The following is a 25,497-nucleotide window of genomic DNA, read 5'->3' as shown; positions in this document are numbered from 1 at the left end:
AGCAGCCTCCGTGAAGCAGACCAGGCCATAATTGCCTGCTGAAGATCGGGTACCAAGCAAAGACTCATGGGACCACCATAGATTTCAGTTGTCCAGAATGATTGAATTGTAGGTTGGTAAACCTGCTGAGAGCGCTAGCAGTTGGCCACCAGTACAGTTGTGCCGCCCCTGCAGCAGTCAAACCACTCGGATCCGGGGATTTCTGTGGCTCGAGGGTCTCCGGACCGGGGTGCTCGCGGCCACTTCAAATGCAAAGGGGGTATTTATAGGGGATAAGAGTTTGTGACGCCACCCGTGGTTTGCGGTAAAGGGAATACCGCCGCTGCTGATGGGAGTACCCAGGGGAGAAAGAGTGGGGCAGCCAGATGATGTTCCCTCCACGGGTAGGGGAGGCCCTGGGACTCTGAATGGTGGAGTGCAGGGGGGAGCGTGGTGCAGATTGAAAGCAGGGGAGGACAGCATACTCACTCAGGCAGTGTTGGTAGTGATGCGACCGAAAAGCAGACTCTGACACAAAGGGTAAACGAAGTCTCTGGTGCCGCTGCCACTTCAGGGAAGCCCACTCCCTTTGGTATTGCTAGTGATCTGTACCTTGCCTCCATGCACTGTATTTTAAATGTTCTGAGTGACCCCTATGCTTGAAGCTGTCGGGGTCCCGCTCCCCACTGTTAAGTACGGAAGCTGTGCTCTCGATGGCTGACACTTGGGATCTCAGGGGGCCGCATAAGCTGGAAAGCCCTATCCCCCTCGTTGTGTTGATGCCTTCGATCTCTGAGCTCTTGGGGAAAGTTCATTAAGATACTATCCTCTGCAGGTTAATTATCAGGTTGCGTGAAGCTGCTCCCTGATCTAGAGTCCAGTACCCCGCCGTGCTCGGTACCGGTTTGGTTACTAGGTACTCCAGTGCCGACCGTTCCCCAAAACTAAATATATCAAACAAAAAAGAATACCTTGAGCCATATTGTATATACATCTAGCTTTGACCAAAGTCTCCAGAACATGAACTAATTTTTTTTTTTTTTTTTTTTTTTTTTCCAAAACGTTTTTTATTGATTTTTCAAATTTGTAAAAACATGACAAGTATCATTGCAAAAGAAGAACATTCGTCTGACAAAATGTGACATAGAGGTGGGTGATACCCCAATTTGGAGTTCCATGTTGCTGTTCGATTTAAGATAGTATACAGTAACATTAAACCAAAACATAGGTAATGAAATATAATATAACATATGCAATACAATTCGTTAAATCTCTGTGTCGTCCCTGAATGATTTCAATTTTGCTAGCGTGTCTTGGTATTCCCAACCGTCTCGTCTCCCCCTCCCACCAGAGCCCCCTCCTAGGTGATTCTCAGTTTACCCAGGCTGTCCTGGATATCGCTCAGGATATACCACTCCGAGTGAACAAAAGGTGCCATCAGGTTAATTATTTCTCCCTGTGTGAATTGGCTTTCAATAAAATGTCTCCATCTCACAAAAAACTTGGCTGTCAACCCATCTTTATCCCTCTCCGCTTCTAGTTTTTCCCACTTCAGAAGGTTGTGTAGTTCGCCCACAACCTCCTTTATGGATGGGCCCTCCCTTTGAATCCAGTGTTTTAAGATGCAACGCTTAGCTATCATGGCTATGTCATGCGTTGTTGCGTATTTCCTCTTTTCCTGCGTGCTCGGTCCTCCTCCTACTCCTCCCTCAAAGGAGTGGAAAATCCACACCATTAAGTCTAGTTTGCTGAAAATTCCCCATGTTGACTGGGCAAATAGTCTGACTTGGTTCCAGAACCTAGCGATTGTCTCACATTCCCATAGCCCATGCAGCATATCCGTTTTTTCTTTTTGACACTTAGGACACCACCTATCCCTACCTGGTATGTTGAAACCTATAATGGCCCTATGTAGAATTCTGAATTGAGTGTCTCTCCATCTCTCATTGGTAATGTGTTTCCGCACTTGTACCCATCCTCTCAGTATATCATCCACCACTTCTTCCCTTCCCAATTGTTTCCCCCACGCTTTTAAAGTCCGACTATCCTCCCGAGAGATAAGCACCCCCCTTAGCGATCGATAAATTTTAGAGACATTTATACTTGTTACATCACATTCCAGTAACTCATCAATCGAACTTCTGTTCAGCTCTCTTCCAACCACACCCAGGTCTCCTATTATTCCATGTTTCAATTGTTCATACTGGATGACATGTGAGCTATTAAGGTTGTACTTATCCAGCACTTCCCGACCTGTCATCCACCTCCTGTCCTCCACATTCATAACATCTATCATTCTCCTGACTCCCCTCTCTTTCCATCTAGTAAATAGCTTGTTTTCTCGTCCCAGGGGAAAATTTGGGAATGCCCAGGGGTTCAAGTACTTGGACACTTTCCATGAGAGCCCCAGTTTTTTCCTTACCGACTTCCATGTTAGCATGGTGTCTCGGAATATAATTGAGTTCCTTATGTGCCCTTCAACCCTGGATAGTGGGGAGTGCAGAATGGACGTCAGATCCCACGGTGACGCATATTTAGTTTCCATCGCATGATCTGAGTGCCTACTCGTTCCTCTCACCCAATCAATTACATGCCTCATGATACATACAAGATTATACCCTTGGACATCTGGAAAGTTTAGACCTCCCTCCTCTGCTGACTTCATCAGCGTACGCAGCTTTATTCTGGGTTTCCTTCCCCTCCACAGAAATTCTGTATACGCGGAGTTGAGCTTATTCACATCCTTTAGTTTTAGCAATAGCGGGATTGTCTGGAAGGGATACAGCAGCCTAGGAAAGCTCATCATTTTTATCAGGTGACATCTTGCCAGTAATGGAAGTGGCAGACCTTTCCATCCCTTTAATTGAACTATAATTTTCCTGATTAGCGGTCCATAATTCAAGTTATAGATTGTTTCCACCGATCTTCCTATATGCACTCCCAGGTATTTAATTGAAGATTGTGCTATAGGAATTCCACATAGACAGCCATCCCTTATTTGTCCCCCCATTGTCCCATGATGCCCCTTTAGGAACATGATCTCGCATTTTTTTTTGTTCAGTTTGAAACCGGAGAATGAGCCAAATTTTTCAATCAAGGCAAGAGTCTGTGGCAAATCCGCACCGGGGTCCCCCATATAAAGTATGATGTCATCAGCAAAAAGCGCTGTCTTTACTTCTGAACCCCTTATCTTGATTCCTTTAAAGCTATTTTGTCCCTGTAGTATTCTTGACAACGGCTCGATTGCCAGGTTGAATAAAAGAGGAGATAATGGGCAGCCCTGTCTTGTTCCCTTCATCAAAGGGAACACGTCTGATAGAAAGCCCGGAGTGTGAACCCTAGCTCCCGAGTTGGCATAAAGGTTTCTAATGTAAAGTCTCATCTTGCCTACAATCCCTATGGCCTCCATTACCCTGTCTAACCACCCCCAATTTACATTATCAAACGCTTTTTCTGCGTCAAGTGTAACTAGGGCAGGTCTAGCCCCTCCCTCAGTGAGACCCAGTCTAACCGCGTCTACCACTAGAATTGTCTTTCGGATATTGGTAACGGCATTTCTCCCCTTAATAAACCCCACCTGGTGATTCGTAATGATCCTAGGTAAGATCTCGGCCAGTCTATTAGCCATGATCTTGGACATAATTTTTAAATCCTGATTTATGAGCGATATAGGTCTATAACTAGAGGGATCATCCAGGTCCTTGGTTCCCTTGGGGAGTAATTTAATATATGCTATGTTGGAATTTTTGGGTATTTCCGCCCCTCCCAGGAAAGCATTAAAGACTGAGGTTAGATCCGGCGAGATCAGATCCTTCAGAGCCTTATAGAATTCACTATTGAAACCGTCAGGTCCCGGTGCCTTGTTGGTGTTAAGCTCCCCAATTGTTCTCGTCACCTCCTCTACTGTGATATCTGCGTTTAAGGCACTCAAATCTTCCTCCGTCAAGCTAGGCATTTGGGCTTGTCTTAGCCACTCTGCCTCATCAGTCATGTCGTTATTCCCTGACCCATATAGTTTTCTATAGTAATCTCCCAACAGTTTATTAATGTCCTTAGGATCCGTAGTCACCTCTCCCCCCTTTGTTTTCAGTTTAGAGATCACTGTCATCTTTCTGCTGCCCCTTGCCAGATTGGCCAACATCCTTCCCGCCTTGTTGCCAAACCTATGTAAGTCAACCTCCTTGTGCGACCAGAATAGTTGTTCCTTTTTTTTGGCCCATTCGTCAAATCCCTCTTTTGCCTCCAACCATCTGCCTTTTGTCATGGGAGATCTATTTGTCACATAATTTGTATATGCTACCCGTACTGCTTCACTATGGAAATTATAATTCTCATTGGTTTTCCGTTTGATCATGGCTGCGTACCCCACCAGACGGCCCCTTAGGACCGCTTTTGCCGTTTCCCAAAATATCACTGGGGACTCTCTATGTTCCTTATTGTCCTCTGCGAATTCTCCCCACCACTCCTGTAGCACCTTGTGGAAATTATCTTGCCTGAGAAGGAACGATGGGAATCTCCATATGATATCTGTACCTCTCCTGAATTTCTCTCTAATGCCCAATCTCACCGGACTATGATCAGAGATCACCATATTCTCTATCACACAATCTTGCGTTCCACTCAGTAAGTCTTGCGAGATCCAGAACTGATCAATACGTGACCAGCTATCATGAGGGTGAGAGAAGTGTGTATACTCTCTGTCATGTGGGTGAGTTAGTCTCCAGATGTCTTTCAGTCCTACGTCTTCTAATGTTACATCCCTATTGTCTAAACTCCTGCCCACATTAGCTGTCCCCTCCTCGCCCCTCCTCCTATCTTCAGCTGAGTCTGGGACAGTGTTAAAATCGCCTCCCACTATAATGTTAGCCTCCCCATCTGCTAATATGGTGGCCTTTATGTCATCATGGAATGTGATTTGTTGTGAATTTGGGCCATAGACATTATAAATACTGAGTTTACCCGCTGGACTAACGATTGTTAAGTGCTGCCACCTTCCATGGTCGTCTGCCTCATGTGCCACTACCTCATGACTGAATTGTTTATTTATTAGAATCATAGTGCCCGCTTTTCTACCTTGTGCCGCTGCCCCGTAAACGGTGCCCACCCAATGTTTCTTCATGCGGAAAAAGTCCTCCCCCCCCAAGTGGGTTTCCTGTAATAAGGCAATGTCTGTCTTTAGTCTTTTCAGATGTCTCAATATCATTGCTCGTTTGTTAGGTGATCTCAGCCCTTTAACATTCCACGTAGTTATCTGTATCATGTTAACCTGTGTATTCTGCTTTTACTACTCCCTCCCCTATGGGCCCCTGCATCAAGGAAGACGAGATGTTCGACACTAGAATCACAGTTGGTACCACAAAATCGACACTCCCTTTCCCCACCTTGCAAATATAACAAATACAACAAAAAGCATGTAACTGTAAAACATATTTTCCCTTCCGAGAAATCCACGGCGTTTCCCGCCACGTTGGTGAGCTCCCCTATTCCTAGCCAAAATATGTAGCTCCCTAATCACCCCCCAAAAAATATATGTTCTATCCCCGGACTAACTTGAATAAGCCTTTGAAAATTATGCAAAAATTAGCACAGTATGTCAAAACCTCAGCAAGATTCTCCAGTCCTACTTATCTCTGACTCCAGGTAGCCATCAGTCCGCCCAGAACAGGCCCACTTCATTTGAATTTGGATGATGTTCCTGGACAAAGGAGAAAAAGAAAAAAAGAAAAAAAAAGACCAAGGGGAGAGAAGATGGAGAAAGAAAGGAGAAGAACAAAAAAAAAAAAAAAAAAAAAAAAAAAAAAGAGGGGGGGAAGAGGACCCAGACTTTGGGATGTTTTCCTCTCTTTTCTCCCTTCCCCCTCCTCCTCTCACCTCCCCAACCCTCTCTCCGTAATGCATCCTCCTCAACGCCTCTCCCTGTTTGGGAAGAGAGAAAAAAAAAAAAAAAAAAAAACAGGCAAAAAAAGGAAAAACAATGAGCGAGTTCCAGTTCAGGTATCATGGTTTCTCTCCAAGGGTTGGTTCCTGTGTTCCAGGCGAGAATTATGCTGTCGACCCGGGCTTGGCCTCCTTTCCTCCCTGGTCTCGACTTGCTTTTGTCCCCCAAGACGTCCCACATCTCTTCCTGAGCTTGTGGGGGATCCTCTTCTATTATTCCCTTCTCCACTAGCTCCTTTTTCTTGCCTTTCTGACCTAGTCTTGTTGAGCTCTGCCATGAGAATGTTTTCTGCTTCTTTGTAGTCCTTGTAGTATACAAACGAGCCATTGGGGTTTCTAACTTTCAGTGTAGCAGGGTATAATAGCTGGCACTTTACTTTTTTGTTGTACAGAAATGAGCAAATTTTGGTAAATTCTTTTCTCCTTCTGGATACTTCCGCTGAATAATCCCCAAAAATTAGCAGTCTGTTGCCTTGATATTGTAGTGGACGCTTTCGTTCTCTAAAGGCCCTCAATATTTCCTCCTTATGCTTATAATCAAGGTACTTGACAATCACCTGCCTGGCTCTTATCGGGGTATTCTTGTTTGAGTTTTGGCCCTCTCCCTTATTCGCCTCCTGGTGTCTCAGTGGACCCACTCTGTGGGCTCTTTCAACTCTGAATTTCGCCTTTATGCCCAGGGCCTGCGGTAGCTCCAACTCGCATATATTATCCAACCGTCCAATCGACACAGACTCTGGCAACCCGACTATACGTAAGTTGTTTCGTCTCGATCTGTTTTCCAAATCGTCCGCTTTATCCTTCAAGTATTCATTAGATTTTGCTAGAGCTGCTATTTGTGCTTGCATAGCCAGTATTGTCTCCTCGGAGTCAGATATTCTCTGCTCTGATTCTGCCAGTCTAGAGGCATGGGCATTTATCTGTTTTTGCATATTAGCTAATGATGTTTGTATGGCTGCCTCAATAGCCACTTTAACCTCTTTTGACAAGTGTGATGTCACTTCTTCAGCCAGTTTTTTATAGTCCACATTAAGCTTTTGTGTGTACTTGTCTTGGCCTGCAGGTGGTGCTGTTTTCTTAGTTCTCTTTGTCTGGACTGGGCCACCACCTCCATCCCCCAATAACTTGCAGGCTTGTGATGTTGGTGTAGTAGGCTGCTTTTTGTTTCCTTTGGAAGGGGTACTATGAATTCTTGCATTTGACTTCCTGTGAGTCTGAGTGGGATTAATCTCCCTGTACTGTTTGTCAGTTTCATCCTCCAACACTGCTGTGTCTCTGAGCTGCCCTGCTTTGCCTGCATCTTCTCTCCCCTCTGCCTCCATATCTCCTTCATCCTCCCATTGCGATCCACCATCATCAGTCCCCTGCATCCACCTCTCTCCTGCTGTGTCCTCCTGTGACTCCTCGCTCATATCTTCCTTATCTCCTGTCTCCTCGCTCATATCTCCCTTATCTCTCCCCTTCCAGCTCTGTGTTTGCTTTTCTGTGTCTCTCACCATGCGTTCAGGCTCCTCCCCCATCAGGCTCGGCGCCATTATCTTGTCTTCTCCTCTGTCCATATCAAAGCTTCTCCAGGCTGATTCACTGCTCCCAGAGCTTCTCAGGAGGTACCGTTCCATAGCTGTCTGCTTTAGGTAACCTCCTGTGCTGCTCTCTGTTTGGTGGCTCGTCCGGGGGGTCTGTTTTTAGTCGGTTTCTGTGAGGGGTGGCAGGAGCTTCTCCCCTAAGCTGCCACCTCAGCCAGGACAGGAACAGGAAGTCTGAACTAATTTTTACAAACTGACTGTTCATAATTACAGTAGAATATTAAATAAAGACTGAATGCCAAAAAATTACAAAAATATAAATATTTTATTAACAATGCGAATCAAGAACACAGTGCAATAGTGAAGGTTAAAATCAATACACACAGACACAATCAGGGCAGCTGTGCCAGTGTGTCAGGATTATTTTAAAGACAAAAATTAATTGATTTAGAAGAAAAATGTTACCTGAGAGGCCAGATAGTGATCAAAAGTGGCGCCAACAAGAGTTTTATAAATATACTGTATGTGTATATAGAAAAAAGGCACCATATTTCATCATTAGAGGTCTCTCATTAGCGGTATCACAAAATTGTATAAAGACCAATACAATCAGACCATTGACTGAAAAAAATAGCAGTGTGATAGATATAGTTAGTATAGTTCCACACAGATAGGGTTATACATAATAGTTCATGAAAGGGGTGGCCCTTTTCCAGCTAGACCACCCACTGGTGTGCCTGACAGGGTTTGGTGTGAGGTGTGACTAGGATTTGCATGCTGATGGAGCAATACCAAAAGTTAGGATCCCAGAGCCACGGGGGTTGAGTCCTGCACCAAAAGATAAAGAGTGCAGTACCCTGTGACACCCCGATTAGTTCAGAGGCGTCACACAGTAATCAAGTGGTTTGTTTGTTTTTTTTAAATGGAAAAGTAGAAACCAGTGAGGGACACAAGCAGTGGTGTGAGAGACATTGGTCCATTAGGTCATTCTATGATATTTTTTCACCATCGGCCCAATTTGAATAAAAGAAAAAACTACTGGAAAACTCCATAAACAAAGACATTTTTTTGCACAATTTTTCCATTGATTTGGTATATAAAAAAACTGTTATTTTCTAACTAGTCAAGTGTGTATAGAAAATGAGGAAACCCACTAAAAACGGAACAAAGTGTTCAGACATGCTAAATATATCATGTGCAGCTCAGTGGCCATCAGCCAGCATCCTCACCTTCCTAGTATATTTTCCATTTCTTTCCATCATGGAGGGAAACATTACTATGATTAGGATTTTGGGATCGCAGTATAATAAATAAACATAACAGACATTTGTGACCAGCATTTGATTTATTAGAAGCCGTTCACTGTCCCACCAGTGTAATGGCCCAGGGTCAGCTTCTGGGAATATGGAAAGTAATGAAAGCTCCTATCTGTGGCTGCCTTTCCAAAAGAAAAAACAGTTTTTGTTGGGCTTTCCCACGATGACAGAACACCACCTTTTTTTTACTCTGGTTCATGGGACAGTTCCAGCGAAACTGGGGCTGTAGATAAGTTGTGACAGGTATGTCCCATTCAAGCATATAATATACTAGAAGGTGGCCCGATTCTAACGCATCGGGTATTCTAGAATTTGTGTAGTCAATGTATGATTTTTGTTATATATATATAGATGTTGTTGTGTGTAGTTGCCAGCGTTTGTGTAGGGCACTGTAAATGTTCTGGGTGTTGTCTGGGTGGAGGGGGTGAGAGCGGTGTTGTTTGTGTGTTGCGTTGTGTGTGTTGCGTTGTTTGTGGAGCGCTGTGTGTCTGCAGCATTGTGTGTGTGTGGTGCTGTGTGTGTTGCGCGGTTTGTGTGGGTGTGGCTGTGGGGTGCGTGTGTGTGTTTTGGGGGGAGGTATGTTTTGTGCAATGTGTGTGTGTTGCGCGGTATGTGCGTATATTTGTGTATGTCGCGGTGTTTGGGTGTTGTGTGTGTGCGGCATTGTCTGTGTGTGTATGGGTGTCTGTGTAGGGCAGTGTTTGTGGTTCCCAGTGTGTGTGTGGTGTGTTGTGCGGTGCGCGTGTGGCGGTGTGTGTGTGTTTTGGGGGGGGAAGTGTGCACCCCCATCGTGCTCCATCCCCCATGCTGCGCACCCCCATCGTGCTCCATCCCCCATGCTGCGCACCCCCCATCGAGCTCCATCCCCCATGCTGCGCACCCCCTATTGTGCTTCATCCCCCATGCTGCGCACCCCCCATCGTGCTCCATCCCCCATGCTGCGCACCCCCTATTGTGCTTCATCCCCCATGCTGCGCACCCCCCATCTTGCTCCATCCCCCATGCTGCGCACCCCCCATCATGCTCCATCCCCCATGCTGCACACCCCCTATTGTGCTTCATCCCCCATGCTGCGCACCCCCCATCGAGCTCCATCCCCCATGCTGCGCACCCCCCATCGTGCTCCATCCCCCATGCTCCGCACCCCCCATCGAGCTCCATCCCCCATGCTGCGCACCCCCTATTGTGCTTCATCCCCCATGCTGCGCACCCCCCATCGTGCTCCATCCCCCATGCTGCGCACCCCCCATCGTGCTCCATCCCCCATGCTGCACACCCCCCATCGTGTTCCATCCGACATGCTGCACACCCCCCATCGTGCTCCATCCTCCATGCTACAGAACCCCCATCATGCTCCATCCTCCATGCTGCGCACCCCCCATCATGGTCCATCCCCCATGCTGCGCACCCCCCATCGTGCTCCATCTCCCATGCTGCAAACCTCCCATCGTGCTCCATCCCCCATGCTGTACACCCCCATCGTGCTCCATCCTCTATGCTGCACACCCCCCATCGTGCTACATCTCCCATGCTGCACACCCCCATCGTGCTCCATCTCCCATGCTGCGCACCCCCCATCGTGCTCCATCCCCCATGCTGCACACCGCCCATCGTGCTCCATCCGACATGCCGAGCGGGCGAGGCGTCATCGTATGCCGGCTCCCTGCACATGTGTACCGGGAGCCGATGTACGCTGGTAACCATGATACACATCGGGTAACTAAGGGAAGCGCTTCCTATAGTTACCCGATGTGTATCATGGTTATCAGCGTACACCGGCTCAGTCACGATCCCAGCATCGCAAGGTTATGTCCGCTGGGGGCGGGGCCGAGCGTGCCAACGTGTGCCGAGGGCGGGGCCGAGCGGGCGATGCGTCAGCGTATGCGGAGGGCCGGGGCGAGCGGCCAATCCATGCGGGGGGCGGGGCCAGGCCGAGGCGAGCGGCCAATCCGTGGGGGTGGCGGGGCCAGGCCAAGCCCAGCGGCCAATCCGACAGTTGTCACTGTAATGACACAATTTTGGAGCAAGACAGACAGACAGACAGACAGAATAAGGCAATTATATATATAGATAAGCAAATAAGGTAAATTAACTGTATCTTGGCCCAATCCATTTTGTTGGAAAATCTCAGTTTCCCAGAATAGTAACACAGGTATGCAAAATTATTTGGGTTTATGAAATTTTTTTCAAATACAATGACGGATTCCTATTTTTTTATGCCCCAATTTAAAAAACAAAGAACCCTACTAATTTTAAATTTCAAGTATGGATTTTGCACAGAACTCGCATGTAACTACGTACAAGCCTAATGAACAAGAAAAATCTTTATTGTAGCCAACAATGTACACAATATTATATACTAGAAGGTGGCCCGATTCTAACGTATCGGGTAGTCTAGGATGTGTATGTAGGTTAGCAGATTGAATAATAATATAATCAGCAAGTCTTGAATAATGATGGTTCATTTTTTGCTCGTTGGTCTCCTGCTGTGCAGCACGCATCGGCGTGTTTGACAGTGGGAGAACAACGATCTGAATGGGCAGGGAGCCGGGGTAAGCTAGTAACCATGGTACACATTGGGTAACTAAGCAAAGCGGTTTCTATATTTACCCAATGTGTACCATGGTTACCAGCCTACGCCGGCTCAGGCACACGTGTGCCGGGAGCCGGGGTAAGCTAGTGGTTTCACACATCCGGTTTTAGGTACGTGTGACATGCGTTTTGTAACACGGATGTCACACGTACCCATGTTATTCTATGATGTGCCTCACACGTCCATGTTTGCACACGGACCGTGTGACTTTTCATGACCCCGCACGCACACACGCAGGTATCTTCGGCAGCACGGATGTCACACGGATCGCACACTGATGTGATCCGTGCGACATCAATGTAAAACATACCAGAGAAAATATGGGTCTTTTTAATAAAAATATTTTCTATATTTACTTCTCTCCAGAGATGCTGTCTCCGGCTCTGCTGCCTCCCGCTCCTTATCGCCACTCATTATAGTCACTGAATATTCAGTGCCCTGAGGAGCTGGAAGCAGGAACAGCGCTGGGGACTTCAGTGCCGGGGACCGCATCACTGGGTGAGTGTACAGCATAGTATGTGTGTGTGTATACATGTATGTGCGCTATGTGTATATGCAGTCGGTGTATCCTTGTGCGTCTGCTGTGTGTGTGTGTATACATGCATGTGCGCTATGTGTGTATGCGCTCGGTGTATCTATGTGTGTCTGCTATGTGTGTATATGTGCTCAGTGTGTGTATACATGCATGTGTGCTATGTGTGTATGCGTCGGTGTATCCATGTGTGTGTGTGTGTGTGTATATATATACATACATGTGTGCTATGTGTAACATGGACGTCTGAAGGCAGCCGTACACTGTGTACAGGACAGTGGCTGCGCTGCAACTTCCTGGTCACATGACAACACGTGATCGGAGCTTGTCGCGCGGCAACTGTAGTGTACACAGTGTACGGGAGCGCGCCGGATCCGACAAAGTGGAGAAAAGGTAAGCGACAGTGCTGATGTGTGCCGGGAGCCGGGTTAAGCTAGTAACCATGTTACACATCGGGTAACTAAGGAAAGCGGTTTCTATAGTTACCCGATGTGTACTATGGATGCCAGCCTACGCCGGCTCCGGCACACGTGTGTCAGGAGGCGGGGTAAGCTAGTGGATTTTCTCCACTTTGTCTTGCGGTGTGGGCTTCCGGTGCTGCAGCAGTCTCCGTGTGGGTTCGGGGAATGCGTGCGTGGGGGCGGGGACAGGGCGAGCATCCAATGTATGAGTCCAACAATGTAGACCAGCTCACTCCTGTGAATCACCTGGATCCTCAGCTGACCTGGTTAACTCCGTTGTGCCCGGATCAGGACGTAGGAGTCCATCGATACAAATGTGAACAACAACAAGGCAGAGTCCAGCAATAACGTGAGCAATCCAGGATGCTGTTAAAATTTTTTTTCCTTCTTTTTATTCATAAATTCATTAAAATATAATGGTCCAAGAAATTCAGAACAGCATTATCGCAGGAAAATAGCGCAGATAGGACTACGCGTTTCAGCGGTAAAATCCACCTTCTTCACGGTCCAGAATCTGATCTGCTTTCCAAACATAGAACCTTATATACATCTCACTCCCATCAGGGTAATTACAAACATGTGTGAGAGATTTAAAAACATAAGCTAGAAAAGCAAATCAAACATGTAAGCTATCCGCATATTAATCAATATACAGCATGCATAAGAGTTATAAGGAAAGGATTCAACATTTTGGAGAAAAATACAATCAGAAAATCCAATAACCTGACCATAAAATTATTTTTAAAGTGATACAAAAAGCCTAACACAGTAGTAATAGCCAGCAACATATAATGCAACAATGTATCAATAGTGCATAATGATATCCATACGATTGTTAAAGCCCTGTGGCATGCGGGTCCCCAGCTCAAATATCCACCTACTCTCTCTTGCAAGCACTTTTTTATGAAAATCTCCCCCTCTCAATGGTTTTTTCACATGCTCTATGCCCATAAAAGAAAAACCGCGTAAATCCCCATTATGTTTTTTTGAAAAATGTCGGGATACTACTGATGCACCAACCATTGGCAAATTGCTAGCATCTGAAAGATGTTTGCGGATTCTGGTTTTAAGGGGGTTCATCGTGCAGCCTACATATTGCATGCGGCATATATTGCAATTAATTAAATAAACTACATTCTCCGTATTACAGTTTATAAAAGAACGAACATTAAACTGTTTTTCATTGGAAATAGATGTAAATATTTTAGACTTATTAGCAAAACCGCAGCACTTACAAATATTGGCACCGCATTTAAAAAATCCTATTGTTTTTAACCAGTTGCTAGGGGAGATTTTGTCTGGATCTTTGAACATGCTAGGTGATAATAATGTAGCTAAGGTTGGAGTTCTTTTTGCCACAAAGGCAATATCATTATTTTCCACAATGTTTTTCAAAATATCATTCTGAGATAATAACGGAAGATATTTTCGGATAATTTTGACAATAGAATTAAACTGAGGACTATAGTTGGTGCTGAAAACTACCCCAGATTTTTTGGAGTCAAACTGTCTTTTTTTCTTAGTAGAATCCAACAGCTTAACCCTATCAATGCCTGCTATTTTTTTCTTGGCTCTCTCCAAAGACCAATTGGGATACCCCCTTTTTTTTTAGATTGTTACAAGTTATTTCAATTTCTTCCTCCAATCTATCACTAGATGTGGTATTCCTTTTTAGTCTAATGAGCTCCCCCACAGGAATATTCTGAATGACATGTTTGGGATGACTAGAGGAAGCCATTAAAATACTATTGCATGCACTATTGCATGCAGTAGGTTTTTTATAGGGAGATATCAAGACCTTATTGCTATCCAAATCTGCGGTCAATTTTAGGTCCAAGAAGTTTGTTGATACCTCATGACCACTACCAGCATTGAGAGCTACAACAGCGCCCCCCTTGTCCGCCTGGACAATAAGGAGATCGCTGTTTGCTCTCAGCTCATTAACCCCTTAACGACCCATGACGTACTAGATACGTCATGGATCGTGTGCCGGTAAGCCCCGCCCCCTGCCGCCGGTAGGCGGCGGCGATCGGCGCACATATCAGCTGTTATCAACAGCTGATATGTGTGCCTGCTAGCCGCGGGTGGAATCGCTTCCACCCGCGGCCATTAACCCCTTACATTTCGCTGCCAAAGTCTTGGCAGCGATATGTATATGGGCGCCGCCATGACAGTGACTTACCCCGCCCCCACCGGAAGTCACGTGACATGATCACGTGACTTTCGGCGGTTGCCATGGTAGCACAGGGTCATGTGATGACGCCTGTAGCTAACATGAGTCACTTCCTCTAAATGCCGGAATACAGCCGGCATTGAAAGTGAAGCAGCAAATCTGCAGTTCTCAGCTCTGTAGCTGAGATCTGCAGATAGTGCAGAGCGATCGGATTGCTGATCGCAATAGCCCCCTAGGGGGACTAGTAAAATAAAAAAAAAAAGTAAAAAAAAAAGTTTTAAAAAATAAAAAAAAAATAAAAAAACCTAAAAGTTCAAATCACCCCCCTTTCACCCCATTGAAAATTAAAGGGTTAAAAAAATAAAAAATACACACATATTTGGTATCGCCACGTTCAGAAATGCCCGATCTATCAAAATATAAAATCAATGAATCTGATCAGTAAACGGCGTAGCGGCAAAAAAATTCCAAACGCCAAAATTACGTTTTTTGGACGCCGCAAATTTTGCGCAAAATGCAATAACAGGCGATCAAAACGTAGCATCTGCGCAAAAATGGTACCATTAAGAACGTCAGGTCGAGACGCAAAAAATAAGCTATCACTGAGCCTCAGATCCTGAAAAATGAGAACGCTACGGGTTTTGGAAAATGGCGCAAAACGTGCGCCACGTTTTTTGGACAAGCTTGTGAATTTTTTTTAACCCCTTAGATACAAGTAAACCTATACATGTTTGGTGTCTACAAACTCGCACCGACCTGAGGCATCATACCCACACATCAGTTTTACCATATAGTGAACACGGTGAATAAAATATCCCAAAAACTATTGTACAATCCCACTTTTTTTGCAATTTTTCCGCACTTGGAATTTTTTTGCCGTTTTCCAGTACACTATATGGTAAAACTTATGGTTTCATTTAAAAGTACAACTCGTCCCGCAAAAAACAAGCCCTCATATGGCAAGATTGATGGAAAAATAAAAAAGTTATGCCTCTCGGAAGAAGGGGAGCAAAAAACAAAAACGCAAAAACGGAAAGTGCCCGGGGGCTGAAGGGGTTAATTGCCCTATGTTCAGAAGTACTCAGATTGAATTTAACCTCTTGATGTTCCACCTGGTTATAAAGAGACACCAGCTCACTTTCAATTGTTTCTTGAAAAAAATCAAGGAAAGGAGGTCTCGATTTTACTGGGTAAAATATAGGATTACGAGTCTGAAACCTATCATTTAAATTCACCCTATGCTCCAGCTCTGTCTCCCCCTCTAGTTGTCTTAGATTGGAGACCTGTTCACTAAAATGAATACAATTATTATCCAATGATACACTGGTAGATGATAAATCATTATACACATGAATATTATCCTCATTATAATGAACTTTAAGGGTCAAATTGCGTGCAAATCTATTGATATCAACAATAGTGTAAAATAATTATATGTTGCTGGCTATTACTACTGTGCTAGGCTTTTTGTATCACTTTAAAAATAGTTTTATGGTCAGGTTATTGGATTTTCTGATTGTATTTTTCTCCAAAATGTTGAATCCTTTCCTTATAACTCCTATGCATGCTGTATATTGATTAATATGCGGATAGCTTACATGTTTGATTTGCTTTTCTAGCTTATGTTTTTAAATCTCTCACACATGTTTGTAATTACCCTGATGGGAGTGAGATGTATATAAGGTTCTATGTTTGGAAAGCAGATCAGATTCTGGACCGTGAAGAAGGCGGATTTTACCGCTGAAACGCGTAGTCCTATCTGCGCTATTTTCCTGCGATAATGCTGTTCTGAATTGCTTGGACCATTATATTTTAATGAATTTATGAATAAAAAGAAGGAAAAAATTTTTTAACAGCATCCTGGATTGCTCACGTTATTGCTGGACTCTGCCTTGTTGTTGTTCACGTTTGTATGGATGGACTCCTATATATATATGCACATACACACACAGATTTATTGAACATTAATTCTGCAACTTTATTGGAAATTAATTCTTGTGCCTTTTCCTTTTCTCTTATAGAAGGCTACAGATCTTCTCTGTGAACCTTCCAGCAGTCGTCCCCCATCATGGTAACGTTCCATCTACCTTGGTATCGTCGTTGCATCTTCTTGAGGTCCTGATGAAATCTTTCTCCTTTCTCTTCCCTAACAGCAGCAAGATTTTCAGGAAAGTCGTCCAAATGCAAATATAAAAAATGTAACTTCAAATACATCAGCCAACCCAAGGCTTGGAAATGTTTCACCATGTTTTCTACAACATGGACTTCAATTTTGGATCTTTGTTGTTGCTTAGCAATTTCTTCACGAATCCCAAGCCCGTTTCACAACAGCTTTCATTTTTGTTTCAAACGTGGTCCATCATGAGTTTCCGAATACCCAGACCAACAAATACCTTCCTACAGTTTTGTTTGTCAAAAAAGTCCGTGGAGCCTCTGTTAGGAGTCTCGACACAGAAACTAGCCAGATATCCCTCCGGGAAGGACCTAGCCAAGGAGTGGCTCTTTTTAGGAGACCACCATAACCACCATATTAAGTGGCCCTTTTAATCAATATCCAACTGTATGTGATATGTGACGCCCTGGGCAAGCCAGGGGTCACAGGTCACAACACCACACGCACCCCACATTCCCTGCAGGAACACCAAGGTCAGAACACAAATCCTTGTTGCCTTCCTCCAGGGGCTGATGTTCACACCAGGGGGTGGGCCAGGTGGTTGGCTCCGCCCACCGAGGAGTTCACAGCCCTGGAGGCGGGAAAACCAGGCAGATCAGTGCAGTTGGAGAGTTCAGAGTGAGAGGAAGGAGAAGGAGGACAGTGAGACTAGTGACAGAGAAAGTGACAGTTGAAAAGCCTGAAGTTGGTTCGGGTGTGTGCCCCGGACTGAGACAGCAAGGTTGACAGACGGCGGTGACCGTCTGCAGGAGAGGCTGATCGGAGGTTGCCGAAAGGACCGTAGACGGGTGGTGGCCCGGCGGTACCGGAGCGGTATACAAAGAGAAGCCAGCACCATTGGCAGGGGCCTTTCGGATCCCGGCAAGGCTAGGAGTCGCCATAATTTGCCAAATCCGTCAGTGAACGGGACCTCCGGGTCTCCCAGCAGCAAAGTCCCGATTGAAGGCAACAGTCCGACCGTGAAGGGGAGACACCGCCACCGCCAAGGCACCAGTTTCCCAGGGCCAGCGCCTGCGGGCAAGAGATGGGCTCCTCCGGCTCATATCCAAGCTGGGGAGCGGGTTACCGGTGGGAATCCATCGCTACCAAAGAACCGTACTTAGGTGCAGGGAAGTGACCGTCACCACTAACTGCAGGGAACATCAGCACCGTAGCCGTCCGAGGGACCCGTCCAACCAGCCGTTTGTTTACCGTGAACTGTGTCATCATCCTTGGCTGAGTGAGTACCTTCGTGCCGTGCGGCACAGCGCTGCCCCTGCGTCCCTGCACCTCCACAGGCCCCATAACCCGCCTGTCCACCATCCTGACCTCCCCGTCATCGGGCCCCGGGACTACCAAAACCCCTACCCACGGAGGGGTAAACCAACATCTAGCTGCTCCATATCACCACTCCCGGGATCCCCAGACAGAGCAGCGGTGGTGCCCACACAATCACCACAGCCGTGGGTGGCGTCACGGACAATAAACTATCCCAACAACCAAACCCCTTTCACTCACGGGCGAGGAGCGCCGCTCGAGTCCCCGGGATCCGGCCCATCGCTCGAGCCACCGAGCAGCAGCAGGCCGCAGCAGCAGCGGCAGCCGGACCTGAGCAGTGGGAGAGCGCAGCGTCCCCTCCTCCGCCCGCGACAGATACATACAGTTGGATGTATCTGTACATGATGGAATTTTTTCAATATCTTTACTTGAGTTCAGAGATCAAAAATCTATAGAAATCACCTCTTACTTTTCAAATAATTTTACCCTTGCAGACCTGTGTAATTTATCAGAAAGCCCGTCTGAATTTCTACGGGAAACTGCCATTTACTAAGCTTGATATCTCCTTACTGGAGTATTACATTACATGTACCTGTGTTCTGCCTTTACCTTTTTTGTTGACTTGCTCTCCTCCTCTGGATCGCTGACTGATGGCAGCCATAACATATTTGGAGCTATGCAAAGAGCAAGGTTGGAAGCTGTCATCTGATTCTCATCAGAGCTCTTTTCTATATGATTCAGTACAGCAAACACATGCTGCAACAAAATAAGATTTGCTTCTGGAAGCTGCTCCATCAAGCTAAAAAGAGAAGCCGGGGTAATTTTAGTTAAACAAGACAACTACTGTTCGTAGAATGTTTTTAGATCATTAGCAATATAATTTATAAGCATCTTAATAAATGGTTACATGTAGAAAAATAAAATTTTAATGCCGCCATATACATTTACTGCATGTGCATATGTTAAAGGGAATTTGTCACAAGGTTTTTGCTATGTAATCTGAGAGCAGCATAATGTAGGGCTAGAGACCATGATTTCAGTGATGCGTCACTTACTCGGCTCCTTGGTGCAGTTTTGATAAAATCACAGTTTTTTCTGCTGCAGATCTACCAGTGCTCTGAGCTCTGTATAATCCCGCCTATTCCACCGATTGGCAAACTGCTAATCAGTGGCGGAGTTGTACAGAACATTAGGACTACATGCCACAAGACAACTAGTCCTCTAATGATAATCTTTTACTGATAAAATACTGATTTTATTGAAACTGCAAGCAGCCCAGTAAGTGACAAATTGCTGGAATCTCTGACCCTATTTTATACTGCCCTTAGATTAAATAGCAAAAACTTGGTGACTGATTGCTTTTAAACTGATTTGTTAATCAGCATACATTGGGGTTTCCATCTATTCAATGCATGAAATAGTGCAACAAACATCATAATTCCATAAAGAGGCATCCATTAGAAAGTATATATATGTAGTATAACAGATCTGTGGCATGTATGAAACATTTTGTCAGTAAATCCTGCAATAGGCACTTCAGAATACAGAATGCAAAAAACCTAACACTATTAAAAGGAATCTGTCACTAGATTTTTCTTAGTTTAATCTGAGAAAAGTATAATGTAGTGCCCAACACTCTGATTCTAGCAGTGTGTCACCTACTGAGCTGCTTGCTGTAGTTTTCATAAAATCACTATTTTATCAGCAGGAGGTTATCAACGGTGATGTCACTCAGGTAAATTTAGTGCACAGCTGGAGGTTCTCACATCACTCCACCTAGGACTGCGGGTTACTTAACCTCAGGGTACTTCATTAAACTCAGTGACTCTACCTGAGGTGAAGTCACTGACATTTCTGAGGTCAGGTTATCTGTGGTCACAGGTGAAGGGCCGTGGGAACATCCAGCTGTGCCCGCAACTTACCTGAGTGACGTCACTGCTCATTATTGTGGCTCAGTCTCTGCCTGAAGTCCAGTCTCTGCCTGAATGTTCCATGATCACACATGGTGACATCAGATATAGCAGAGCTGGAATCGTCGTGGAACCTCGTGTGGATTATGTCGGACCTGCAGGGTGTTTTGGGTGTTCAGAAAGTGATGAATAAGGGTGAATTTATGTATTTTCTTTTTTTTTTTTCAAATAAATTATGATTTTCTCGGTGTTTGTGTTTATTTAATTTAACTTACAGATTAGTAATGGGAGATCTCATAGACCCTTCCCATTACTAATCTAGGGCTTAGTGGCCATTGTGAGCTGACATTAACCCCTTTTTACTCCAATTGCCACCACACCAGTGCAATTAGAAGAGCTGGGTAAAGTGCTGAGATTGTCGCATCTAATGGACACAACAATTCTGTGCAGCTGCAGGCTGCTATTTTTAGGCTGGGGGCTCAATAAGAATGGGTGTCCCCAGCCTGAGAATACCAGCCCCTATCTGTCACGCATTATTATATATAGCTGGGTATGAAAATTGGGGGGCCACACGCTTTTTTTTTAATTATTTCTTTAAATAATTAAAAAAAGCAGTATGCAGTTCTTCCTATTTTGATACGCAGCCAAGATAAGCGGCTGGCTGAGGGCTACAGCCTGTAGTCAAGGGTTTATCTGTGCTGGGTATCATAATATGGGGGGACCCTATGCCATTTTATTTATTTTTACTGTATGCTATAGACCCACAGACTGGGTCTGTGATTGGAAGAGTCAGGCGCACTGTCACTCAGCGTGGGGGCGCATCTGACTGCAATCAATCACAGACGCCAGTGGGCAGGGAAAGTAGTGCATATGGATGAGCAATAATGAGCGGCCCTGGAAGTGAATGAACTGCCAGGAAGCAGTTTCAGCCACGCCAGAGCCTCGATAAATAAAGCCCGCTTGCTTCATTCTTATTTACTTTATTTTTCCTTTATTTATTTTTTTATTTCTAGAGTTGCCAGAGCCGGATCATTAGCCGGAATTCCCTAAATATTCAGGGCTCGGGTCTAGAACTCGGATTTTTTTTAAACCACACGGATCCAGACTTTTACAGTCCGGGTCCGCCTATCACTAGTTCCAATCCTAACACCTTCTAGGAGTAAATCCTGATGACAGGTTCCCTTTTAGGTTATGCTTACACACTACATTTTTGAAGTTTTTTTCTTCAGCTATTTTAATGCAAATTAAAAGCTGCTTTTAACAGTACCAGTCTTTTGTCAGCAATAGAATGCAAAGAGAAATTGAAAAATGTTGCAATAAATGCACAACAATGTATTTCAAAGCATTATTGGTGAATAAAACTAACTTTATGTAACATATACTGTAGGCAGAGAACATGTACACTAATACGCACCTGATATGGGCTGCCAAAAATAATGTGAGAATACGAAAAAAAACCCAGGCATTTTGAATGCAGTGTTTTTTCGGCTAAGAAAGTGTCGCGGGCGGAGGGGCAGTGCTCGCCACGCTTGGGTCCGGGGCTTCTGCTGCTGCTCGGTGGCTCAAGCGGTGGGCCGGACCCGGGGACTCGAGCAGCGCTCCTCGCCCGTGAGTGAAAAGGGGTGGTATGTTTAGGGAGATTGTCCGTGACGCCACCCACGGGACGTGGTGATGATGGCACCACCGCTGCTGGTAACGGGATTCCCGGGAGAGATGGTAGGGTGCAGCTGGGATGTTGTCCCCTCCGTGGGTAGGGGGTTGGTGATCCCGGGGCCCGGTGGTGTAATGGGGAGGCTGGATGGCTGGGGTGCAGGGACTGCGCTGCGCGGTGCCAGACGGCACTGGTATACTCACTCAGACAATCACTGACAGAGTCGCTGGTAAACCAAAACGGCCGGATGGACGGGTCCCGCAGCCGGCTGCAGTGTTGTTGTTGTGCTCTCCCCGGACGGCTGATGGTGGCTGTCTTTCCCTGCACCTGTTAGAAATGTTCTGACTCCTGTGGTTGCCCACCGGTAGTCCGCTCCCCGGCGTATAGGTGCCGTAGGAGCCCGTTTTGCCCGCAGGCGCTGGCCCTTGGATCTCTAGCCTGTGGCGGTGGCTGTATATCCTCACGGTGTGGGCTGTTGCCTTCTGTCGGGACTTGGTTGTTGGGGAACCCCTGGGGTTCCTGTCACACTCTGATTTGACTATTGACGGCGGCTCCAAGCCTGGTCGGGGTCCGATGGCCCTGCCTGTGTGCTTAGCTTCACTCCGCTCCCCGGTTCGGTACCGGCGGGCCAACGCCCGACCCTGGTCCTTACGGCTTCGCAGAGTTCCACCAACTCCTGCTGACGGCCACCACCGTCTGCCAACCTTGCTGTCAGTGCCTGGGCTCTCACTTTCACCTCCAAAACTGATCTGACACTTTTCCCGCCTCCAGGCCTGTGAACTCCTCGGTGGGTGGGGCCAACCGCCTGGCTCCGCCCCATCTGGTGTGGACATCAGGCCCTGGAGGGAGGCAACAAGGGTTTTTGATTGACTGTTGTAACTGTCTAGGGTGGGGGGTGTGTATGTTGGTGTGTATGTGACTACCTGGCTAGTCCAGGGCGTCACACTCCCCCTTGGTAAAATGCAGACCGTCCGCGGGCTGCCCGTCCATCACCGGTTTTATTTTTCAAACTGCAAAAGATAAATGAACATTTAAACATTCAATGTAAGTATGCTTTCAAATCTTCCCTTACGGGAGGTACAGTGCTTTAACGTTTCAAACAGTAAACATTTTTATTAAAACGGATGGGTTCGTGGTCATCCGCTCTCCCACCCAAATAACCTAAACCTTGATGCTTCCCCTAAGAAACGAGCAGCACCCCTTTACCCCAGTCCAGGTCCAGGTTACCCGAGCGGGAACGGGTACGGTGTCTCACACCCAGCTGCCACTTCAGGGGACCCCACATCCAGGGGGACCCCTGACCCCCGGAGGATGGCCACCGGTCCTGGTGGTGGCCGAGCCCCAGCCTGCTCTCCTGCGGGCACTTCCTCCAATCTGCCTCTCCGGAGGCGGCACGGACGGAAACCAGCCCACCAAACTATTTAGAAACCCACAAGTTCGTGGGTGGCCTGCCAGTTCTCGGCCATGTTCATGAGCAGTTTCTCATGTGGGCGGTAAAACACATAGGGTCCCTCCGGGGACAACTTGCTGGCAACGGCCGGGATAATCACTGTAGACAATCAGGTGAAAAACTCGGTTTGATTTGTGTTTGTTCATTCAGCTATTTACACAATTAACATACGACACCCCTAGATGGTAGTTTCCCTGTACCTAAGTGGGGGCCGACCTAGGTTGGGGCGTGTGGACCTTCTGGGCCCAATGTCATCAGTGGAGGGCAAGGGGACAGAGGAGACAGTCAGTTCCTCTTCCCTTATGGCAGGTATGGCAAGTGGAGACCCAAGGGGAGGGGGTATAGGTGCATCCCTGGGCGCTTGTTCGAGTGGCTCACTGGTGGGTGTTTCAGTCTCCATTTCTTCCACGTGTTGTGGGAACATTATCACCTGAACAATCACCGCACAGTTTTGCATAGACCAGTCTGCTGGAAAATCACCCATCACTGTGTGGATCACCTCCTCCTTTTCCCCGCACGGCGTAGGAACCGGAACTTCGTTTGTCACTCTCAAGGGGTAAGGACATTTCTTCAGGTGGTCCCTGGAAACCGTAGTGGCAGTCCTCCCCTGGTCGCGACTGATCAGATAAGCCTTCTCATTCTCCCATTCAGTGGGCTGTATGACATACGGGGTCCTTTCCCACTGGTCATCCAGCTTATGGGTCCGTCTCTTCCGCTTCAGCATGACATCTCCCGGCTCAAAGGGGACGGCTGACGCTCGCTTATTGAAGCGTTGCCCTTGTTTCTCTCGGCTCTGACAGAGATTCTTCTCCACATACTCCTGGACTTGTCAGTATTGGATTTGCCGCAGAGTATCCCAGCCAGTAGTCGAAGGGAGGGCCTCAGTAGCTTCCAAGCCCATTTCCAGGTCCACCGGCAACCGGCCCGGTTGGGCTCTCATCAGATATGCTGGGGTGCATTTGGTAAAACTACTGGGGATGTTGTTGTACATGTCGACCAGGTCGGGCAGCTTTTCTGGAAAAAGATTCCGCTCTTCCAACGGTATCACCTTGAGGAGGTCCAGGACCAGATGGTTCATCTTTTCGCACATCCCATTAGTTTGGGCGTGATATGGCGTGGTCCTGATCTTCTTACAACCGTACAATTGGCAGAATTCTTGAAACACCTCTGCTTCAAAGGCTGAACCCTGGTCCGTAAGTACCCTCTCCGGGTATCCGTGCGGTCGACAGAAGTAGGCCTGGAAGGCCCTGGCTGCGGTATGGCCGGTCAAATCCTTGACTGGAACAACCACCATGAACCTGGAGTAGTGGTCCACGATGGTCAAGGCGTAGGCATATCTATTCCGGCTGGGTGTAAGCTTGACGTGGTCAAAGGCAACCAACTCCAGCGGTTGATGGGTGATGATCGGCTGTAGAGGGGCTCTTTGGCTGACTTCATCCTTCCTTCTCAGCGCACAGGGGCCGCACTCTCTGCACCAAGCCCCCACAGATTCTCGCATCCCACTCCAATAGAACCGCTCTCTCAGCAACATCTCCAGCTTTTTCCAACCGAAATGCCCGGCGCCATCGTGATATGCCCGTAGGACTTTGGGCACGCTGGCCTGAGGGACCACCAGCTGACGAACTTTCTCGTGAGTCTTCGGGTTGATCAGCCCTCGATACAGCTTCCCCTCGTGCAGGTACAGCCGAACTCGTTCTTTCCACAGCCGCTGGGCCTCAGGGGGCGCTGCCGGATCCATTCCGATGGAGCCTTGTTCAATCATGGTCTTGACAAATTGGACGGCAGGCACTTGGTCTTTGGCTTCTCGCCATCCCTGACTGGGTAGCAGGTCCAGGTTCGCCTGTTGTTGTTTGACATGTAATTTTTCGACCAGTGGCCGATGGAACGCAGGCAGCTCAATTTCTTCAAGGTCATCGTCTTCCGACCCCCCATCCGGCAGGTGGGGTATCCGGGACAACGCATCCGCGTTGGTGTTCTTGCGGCCGGCTCTGTATTTGATAGTGAAGTCATAATTAGACAGCCTGGCCACCCATCGCTGTTCCAGAGCGCCCAGTTTGGCCGTGTCCAGATGGGTCAACGGATTATTGTCCGCATAAGCCGTGAATTTTGCCACTGCGAGATAATGTCGGAACCTCTCGGTGATTGCCCACACCAGGGCTAGGAACTCAAGCTTGAAGGAGCTGTAATTTTCGGGGTTCCTTTCCGTGGGCCAGAGTTTTCTGCTGGCATAGGCGATCACCTTTTCTCGCCCGTCCTGGACCTGGGAGAGGACTGCTCCCAAGCCCACATTGCTGACATCGGTGTAGAGGACGAACGGGAGGCTGTAGTCGGGGGTACGCCAGGATCTCCTCTCCCGTCAAGGCCGTCTTCAGCTGGTGAAAGGACTCCTCATGCTTCTTCTCCCACACAAATGGAGATCCAGGGGACCTGCCACCCTTGGTCTGTCCCACGAGGAGGTCTTGCATGGGGTCGGCCATCTTCGTGTACCCCTTGATGAAGTGACGGTAGTAGCCCACTAGGCCCAGGAACTGTCTCACCT

General features: G+C 47.0%; 1 protein-coding gene across 1 annotated transcript in view; it reads right to left on the bottom strand.

The window, feature by feature from the left end:
* The window catches only part of LOC142251338 (uncharacterized), a 222,022-nt gene that overhangs the window by 17,210 nt on the left and 179,315 nt on the right, over nt 1–25,497 (bottom strand). Inside the window, exon 13 of the mRNA XM_075324033.1 lies at nt 18,557–18,746. Coding sequence (XP_075180148.1) covers nt 18,557–18,746 — 190 coding nt within the window. The remainder of the gene's footprint in view (nt 1–18,556; nt 18,747–25,497) is intronic.

This window comes from Anomaloglossus baeobatrachus, chromosome 9 (assembly GCF_048569485.1).
Source record: "Anomaloglossus baeobatrachus isolate aAnoBae1 chromosome 9, aAnoBae1.hap1, whole genome shotgun sequence".
NCBI lineage: Eukaryota > Metazoa > Chordata > Amphibia > Anura > Aromobatidae > Anomaloglossus > Anomaloglossus baeobatrachus.
The sequence above is the reverse complement of the archived record's forward strand: the minus strand, read 5'-3'. Positions and strand labels throughout refer to the sequence as shown.